Raw genomic sequence first — 8,359 nt, forward strand, 5'->3', positions numbered from 1 at the left:
TATTATGGTGCACCCAACAACTATTTACCTGTAATATTAACTTATCTGTTGCACTATTATTATAAGAGCTAAATAAATTCTGAAATTGTATCTGTAATACCAACTGACAAAGAAGCTAAAAATGTTTACTAAGGGTTGTTAAATGTATAAAAGATATCATATAGACAAAACTGCTGCTGTGACACGTGGTTTATGTTTTAGATACACCTGAATCTAAAGACAGAGACATCTCTGCTCTCTTCTAACTCAAAACTCCACGAATTACTGTACATTATTTTAAAATCATGGCTCCAAACAACAGATTCATCATGTTCATGACATGTTTGCTGTTGTCTTGTTTGGAAACCAATTATGCTGCAATAACTGGAACAGTATAGAGTGCAGAATAATAAATAGGCTGTTATGCTGCAGTCCAAACCTGACAGCAGTTATGGGTTGCCCTTGGAGACAGGCTGTCCACCGTGCCCATCCCGCCTTCAGTTCTCTCTGTTTCTTTTTCTGAAAGCAGAAACACACAAAATCAAAGCAAATCAGCAACATGTAGAAAATCTTTCTGCAAGCTGCTTAACAAAACACACAGTTACACTGAGAACAGAAGCTTTCTTGTGTGAATATGTAATCTGCTGGCTTTTTAAAAAACAGATTTCAACAATTAAGGGCTTCTAAAACCAACTCGACCTTACAAGTTCAAAGCTGAAACTGTAAGATACTTTATCTAACATACATGTGCTTGTAAAGGCGACACAACAGACTGTGGCTCATGTCCGTGCTTACACAGTAACATGTAGTATTCATCAGCAATCATGTACACGCACATACCCAATTATTCTCGGTATTAGATGACTCACAGCATTAACATGACTCGCAGTGTCTCTGCCAACAAATACTTTTTTTTTGGCACCACTATTCTGTTTTGAGAGGCCATTGCCAAGTTTCAGTTCATTAAGCTTTTGAGAAAACCTCAACACCTAAGCAGCCATGTGAAAGGCAATGGTTTAACAGTTTTTAGTGTCACTATCTTAAGCGTAGGAATGTGTGGACCCACATAGAGAAACAATGGCAAATACTGATTTATGTGATCATTCTTATCTGACTTCTTATCATTGTTACTCCTACGGTGACTGCTTTTATTCTTGGCTATCATTATCACTCTCCATGGATGTGATTTCTGAAGAGGAAGAAGACCATTTCTTTTCTTTCTTTTTTATACTGTAAAGCAATCAGCAGCCCTCATTCTTCCCATGTCTATACTGATCATGTCACTTTTGTCATAGTACTTCATATACAAGGATAAGACTTAAAACCCAGAATTAAAAACAAACAAACAAAACATTTCACCTCATGTAGACAGAACTTGGTCTCAAAAACCTTCATCTTTATGAGCTCCCGTAGATTTTCTGTGCAGATTAAAAGGTAAAGAGAATAATAATAAAAATATTCAGGGTCTGGTTAAATGCAAAGGATCGGGGTTGTAAATAATTCTGTCTCACCTCCTGAATGAATTCTGGTGTGACCTAAGATGAAGTGGACAATCCGTATCCTGAAACAAGGACAAGAATCACTCATGCAGCTGATCATAAAGTACAAATGTCATTAGATTAGTGCATCTTTCTTGATTCTTTAAAAAATGCATTTTAAAGAGACAACTAGGCATTCCACTTTCATAAAAACACAAAGGCGAAGACCTAATCTAAATACCACATGGTTAGAAAAATTTGGAAATAAATTGCTTGAGAACAAGTCCTTTGTAATGATAACACAACACAGTGCAAATAAACACTGGGATGCTTTAAGTGTCAGAAAACAGCAGCAAGGAATGTTTAAAATGCCAAAAATAGTTTCAGTGGCCTTGTTTACCTCGTACTGAGAGACACTGCGCTCTGATCTGAGCTCCAGTTGCAGGCATCGGACACCTTGAGCAGATACCTGTACTTCTCAAAGATTTCCTTGGGCGCTTGAATCCCATAGAAGACGTGATTATCATCTATGATTTTCTAACAGAAGGAAATTAAGATGAATGACTGTATGGATGAAATGTATATTTTATAGCAGAAATGTTAAGTGTACTATTAAACACCCACCGTGACTTTGAAGTTCTTTTTTTTTAGCTCTTCGATGTACTCAGTTTGCTTCTTGAAAGACTCTCTCTCCTGGTTATTAATCGTTTTGGCAACCAGGACGTAGTCATAAGAGAGTGGAGTGTGCTGAGTGACAAAAAACAATACGCCAAAATCAGACATTATATGCTCTAATATATGCATTAACATGGCCAGGACTGGAATTATAATTATATTAAACTATAACTGTGGACAATGGCTTACCACAGGCGGAAATGATTGCTGTTCATTGCCATTTTCTTTTACCACTCCCAGCAGCTCCAGCATCTCAATACTGGACTGAAGCATCAAAAACAATGAACAATGTTACATTATGAAATCACCCATGCTGATGTAAATACATTAAGTCGTGGTTTTAAAAATGGCATGAAAAGTATGTGGTAAAGACTTTTGTCACAACAGATGAGTTTCAGGAGGCCACTGTTTTGTGATACTGTGCTTGTGAAAGTAAGCAGGAAGGTTATCACCTCCAAAAGAATCCTGTCTAACGATAACACGGGAGCGTGACAATGAATGCCACTGCGCTGAGAAAGCAAAGCACAGAGAGCTAATCTAACCTGAATGAAAAACATGGCGTGCTCATATAGTCTAGCAGTCAGTCCAAATCCATGCTTTCTTTAAGTCCTCAGGGGATTCTCTCACTGACACACGTACATCCACAAACAGTGAAGTCATGGCAGAGGCAGTAGCACCTGAACATCCTGATTCATACGCAGGGCAGATTAAAGCGTGAATATGTTCTGACCTCATCTGACTAACTTGATTTAAGTGAATCTGTAGTGGGTTTGATGTAATGACTGCTTGATGAAGCTATGTGCAGTCATGATAAACAGCAGGGCCGCTGATAACATAAATTCTGTTAAAGTGTGAGGCGGCCTCAGAGCATCTTCACTACGTAACGATAAAAAAAAAAAAACAGAACCATCATTATTATTCATGAATCGGATCACCTACCTGTCTGTTGTGGAGAGGCATGATGAGTCGGTACTGAATGAAGCAGTGACTTTCCGGTTACAATAAAGCTTCGATCACCATTCAGTGACACCAAAGCCTCAGCTCAGCGATTTCTCCAGCTATAAAATGATATGATGTCTCTTCAACAAGCAGTAGGCAACTTCCGGATTGCATCTAAGATGAACTGCGACGTTGTTTCACCAGCAGAGGTATGTATAAAAACCGACTCTACCTGTTGCTGATGTCACGCCATCTATCTTTACAGCCTCCACCTTCTTCTGTGATCACTCAGTCCAGGGGGAAATCCAACAAAAAACAAGACAGGAAAAAACACAGTGTGATACAGAATAACCCCAGAGACAAAGAACATACAGCCAGCCAGTTGAACTACCTCCTTTTCACTTGACAGATACGATGGAATGGCTTTCCTTCTTCTTTTTTTTGTTATGCCTCCTCCTTCTCTCCTATGAGCAAAGTACCATTTATCCACCGCTAGATGGAAGCAAACACACTGGCTGAAACCGCCTGTTAAACCCCCTGACTTGGCTGTGACTAAATCGTCCTACACACCATTGTCAGCACTGACTGTGACATTTACAAAATAAATAAATAAATAAAAATCTTACAAAATTAAAAAAAAACATTTTGGAGTCTATAATGGAAGGACTAAGCAGGTTCGCTAACATTTACTAAAAAGGCAATACGGAAAAATAAAACAATAGGGGGAAGCACATTCATTCTAAATATTAGGACAAATATAGTTAAGTTCCCTGTTTAGAATGAGATCATTATATCTATGCACATGTGTTAAGCGGCACATTGTAATGGGCATCTTGTTTTGTTTGCTGGATATAATTGAATCTATTCCACCTATTTACAACAACCTGTCATCTTTACAGGTAGTACTAAAAGGCTTCAATGATTAGTATAGTCAATGTTCTGGTGTTTTTCATTGTGCTGGGGGTTTGAGATTCTCTGGATATACAGTCCTGTGCAAAAGACTTGAGGCACATTTTATTTCATTTTATTTTGGGAGGAAAAACAAGAAATGTGTGTAACCATTTATTGAAATGTGCAAATATAACTGGGTAATTACAGCATGTATAAGGCATAAACAGTTTATACAATTGTAACAAGCTTTGGTGCGACAACCTTTATTCTTCAACATAGCCTGAACTCTGTTAGGCAGCTTTATTATTGTTTCTTTAAGTAGTCTTCGGGAATAGTTCTCTGGGCTTCTTGAAACGTGTTCAAAGCTCTTTTTGGATACTGGGAACCTTTTGTTCCTTCCTCTGTGATCCCACACTGCTTCAGTGGTGTTGAGGTCTAGGGAGGCTGCTCTGTGTTTTTCTGTCCAGGCATGCTTTTACTGCATTGGGATCATTATGATGCTGTAAAATTAAACCATTGTCAGTCAGAAACATCCCAGATGGTACAACATGGTGAATCAAAATACGATTGTACTTTTCTAAATTTACAATTCCATAAATTTTGACAGGATCCCCAACACAGCTGGCTGAAATGGAGTCCCAGACTTCCACTGTGTTTTATAGATAGCTGTAGGCACTCACCATTGTAACTCTCTCCTGACATATTAATGATGACTTGAACTAAAACCTTCAAATTTGGATTCATGAGTCCATAAGATCTGTTAGCACTTCTTTTCAGTCCAGTTTAATTTATGTAATTTGGCATATCTCTGCCTTTACTCCATGTTTGCTTTCCTTAAGAATGACTTCTTAACAGCCATTGAGAGCATCTGTAATGAAGCTTCAGGGAACAATAAATGGACCAACCAGAGGGCCAGATCCACATCCCAGGTCCCGTGTAGGGTGTTGGCTGGATTTTTGTCCTGGTTATTGAGAGCATGACTTTCGGATACTGTTTGTTTGCTGATAGCTTTTGTTTTAGGTCTAGTTCTTCTGTAACTTAACAAATGAACAAACAATAGGCACTCCTCTAAAAATGATCAGGTTAAAGGAGTGAACTGCAAATGTGTGTGAATACAACCAATGTCCAAAGAAAAAAATCTTTAGGAAGACTGAAGAACGACTGCACAAGACCACTTCAAAAATTCTTCAATAAAGCACTGTATTTGTGTGGTTTCTGATTTCTGTATTGATTTGGTTATATTATGTAGTGAACTTGATTTTAGATTTCTGGCTTACTTACTACCATTGTGTGGGACCTATTTTCAATGTTTATGAAAAAAAGTGATTTTTCAATCTCAGATTCCTTGCCTTTGGCTCATGTTCTGTGAAGAATATATCAAATAGCACATTTTCATTGACTTCACACCTCTAATTACTGTGTTTCACCTCAATGTACTTGCTATTCCTGCACAAGATTCCAACATTGTTATATTTAAAGTACCTGCACGTATTTGCTCCAGCATTCCTGCACGTTACCCTCTGTTTTACAGCAACCATTATCTATCTTCTCACACTCTATCCTAGCTGTAAATCAGGCATCAGACATAACAAATAAAATTGTTTTGTGGCTCCTTACCAATCAAGATTGTAAAAAAGAGTCTCTGCTCAAAGAACCTCAGAGATTTTAGTTCAGAAAGAAGATTTGGAAAATCACAAAGAAAGAGTTTCCAGAATAGAGTCCTTTCACCATTATTGGATGGGGCAGTGCAGACAGTAGAGAGAAAGGTGGAATGACACAAAGGAAATGGTCTGGGGTAGACTGAAACCCAGCCCCCTTCAGTAAGAGCTCTTACCTTCAGTTCATGGCTCACCTGCTCAACCAGGTGAGCAATCTAAGCCCTGTCAGAGTCTGACGGTGAGTTTAACGATGAGAATGAGACACGCCATCAGTTAAAAAACACAAACTGAATGGTCTGCTCGCAAAGAAATGAGTCATCCTGTATGACTGCTGATGTGGTGCAATCAGAGACAAAATAAAAGGGTGATTCCTCTTATCAAATCTCAGATAAGCTGGCACAAACTGGCTCTTTGTTCAGTGCGGCTGATACAGTTATATAGGTGGACGCAAACCTGTTCACCTGTGATGTTTTATTAGATAGTAAACATAATTGTTCAAGATTAACATGTTTTTTATTATGATTATGATTATTTTTTTCAAAATTTTACCTTAAAAATGATAGACCTTTTATTCATAAATGGGCGACAACAGGGGTCAATATCAATCATGTGGTCTGCATCACTTAGAACTGAAATAAAGCTGGTTTTAGGGTTCTGTTGATTTAAAAACACAATAATCCACCCAATCCCCCTCCAATATACAGACACACAGTCACAGATACACACACACACATGGCTGTTGGTTCTCACAAGGATAGTAGAATGCAGATTTCTGTCCTCACAAAGAAAGCTAGACACAAACACACACACACACACAACATCCAGTGGCTGCTTTTCCCCTCCAGCACAACTATTTTGATGAGCACTTCCTTTACTGTTGTTCTTGCAGAGACACGTTTTTACAGCACAATCACCTACTGAAATCATTTTAAGTCTCTATCAACAATTTATGTACACACTATTTTATATTTGTCATGTATGGAGGGTCATGTCACATAAAAACCTTATTAAAGCCAGTATGAGATTAAATCAACAGGATAGCCATGACTAAGCATACAATAAAATTGAATGACTAAACATTTGGCCTATCATAATTTGACTAATGTATGTATCTGATACTACAATTAGATTCTGTGTCACCTCAATGTATTTAAACCTGCCTGGTGTCATTACAGCTATACTTTATTGAGCTATGTTTTCATTCTGTTTTAATGATTTTGTGAGATGATGGGGATATGATTCCAGCTGTGCAGTCTGGATCTATTTCTGTGGCCCTCTTCTTAAACTTTAACTAAAGAAAAGGCAAAGTAACATGTCAAATGGGTGGTCCTCCGTGCCTTGTTATTAAGGAGGATTTTCATCATTAGTCTTGGAATCCTGGAAAGGCAACGCTCACCCAGGAAAACCCACATCTCAAGGAAGATAGGCGATATGAGGGCGGAGAAAAAGTGGTTGCGAAAATAAGCTGCTGTATTTCTGTACTCCACCACACCCCTAAGAGGAGGACATCATAATTACACCCACACAGGATTGTAGAACCACTTCAAGGGTGATGGAGGGGGTGGGGGCACTGCTACTAAATTTGACCCCAGTGTAAGAAGACTGGCTGGGGTGGATAGGAGGTGGAGTGAAAATGCTGCAGATAGTCTCTTTCCTGAACTCCACGCCAGAGAGGAAAAGACGTGCCAAACAAAGTCCTGCTCTAAACAAATCTAAGCAAATATATACAAACATCCACTGCTGAGGGGATTAGTTCCAGGAAATGTCTGCTCAACAAAGAAGTGAAAGTCTCATATTTCATACATATATATATATATAATCAAATTCAAATTTTATTTGTCACACACACACAACCATACACAGTATGACATGGGGGTGAAATGCTTGTAGCTGTACAATGCCCGACCATTAAATGACAGAAAAAAGGTTTTACAGTATTTACAATTTACAGGTTACTACAAAATTTACAAATTAACTTAGGAATTTACAGTAAAAAATGTGCAAACAGCAGAAAGAGATTATAAAGATTATAAATTATAGGAAATGTGTGGTGGTGTGTGTGGTGATGTGATGTGTGTGAGAGTCCAGTCTTATAGTGATGTGTGTGGGAGAGTCCAGTCCTACACCTGGTTCAGGGCCTGAATAGCCTGGTGGAAGAAGCTCCTCCTCATTCTCTCTGTTTTGGCCTTAAGGGAGCGGAAGCGCTTCCCAGACCTCAACAGTGAGAAGAGTCCATTGTTGGGATGGGAGAGGTCCATCATAACCTTCCTAGCTTTGGACTTGCACCGCTTGGTGTAGATGGACAGCAGGTCAGGGAGCTCTGATTGAATGATGCGTTCGGCTGAGCGCACCACCCTTTGCAGATCTCGTCTGTCCTGCTTGGTGCTGTTCCCAAACAGCACCAAGCACATTTTCATTGTAAGTGGGCTAAAGTAGTTAATTAAAGGTAGTCTAACATAAATGTAAATGCTGCCATTTGATTTGATTTTAATAAACCATGTAACTTGGATGGATTCGATGCTGGCATCACCACAGTGCACACGTCTGATGTCGCTCACAGTGGTCCCAGGGATCGCTCAGGGAGTTTGTGTGCTTGCTCAGACACATGAAAAATTAGAGGAAACATTGCTCCTGGTACAACTTAACTTTTTGAGACTTGTAGCTGGCTCAAATTTAAAAAGAGATCATATTTTTCTATGAAAAAGTAAAATGTCTCAGCTATCTGTTGTTGTTTTTTTA

At 38.7% G+C, this 8,359-nt stretch overlaps 1 protein-coding gene across 1 annotated transcript in view; it reads right to left on the reverse strand.

Moving 5' to 3' along the window:
- Window positions 1-3,495, reverse strand: part of LOC147324821 (anoctamin-9) — a 19,175-nt gene extending 15,680 nt beyond the window's left edge. Inside the window, exons 1-8 of the mRNA XM_086298888.1 lie at window positions 3,304-3,495; window positions 3,072-3,190; window positions 2,322-2,396; window positions 2,082-2,204; window positions 1,858-1,994; window positions 1,491-1,540; window positions 1,339-1,397; window positions 419-498 (exon numbers count right to left, since the gene is read on the reverse strand). Coding sequence (XP_086155014.1) covers window positions 419-498; window positions 1,339-1,397; window positions 1,491-1,540; window positions 1,858-1,994; window positions 2,082-2,204; window positions 2,322-2,396; window positions 3,072-3,092 — 545 coding nt within the window. The 5' untranslated portion in view covers window positions 3,093-3,190; window positions 3,304-3,495. The remainder of the gene's footprint in view (window positions 1-418; window positions 499-1,338; window positions 1,398-1,490; window positions 1,541-1,857; window positions 1,995-2,081; window positions 2,205-2,321; window positions 2,397-3,071; window positions 3,191-3,303) is intronic.
- Between the last annotated feature and the right edge of the window lie 4,864 nt (window positions 3,496-8,359).

This window comes from Aulonocara sp. 'chitande type north' Nkhata Bay, linkage group LG7 (genome assembly GCF_057382095.1).
Source record: "Aulonocara sp. 'chitande type north' Nkhata Bay isolate Kocher_YH1m ecotype deep benthic linkage group LG7, A_spYH_male_GT1.1, whole genome shotgun sequence".
NCBI lineage: Eukaryota > Metazoa > Chordata > Actinopteri > Cichliformes > Cichlidae > Aulonocara > Aulonocara sp. 'chitande type north' Nkhata Bay.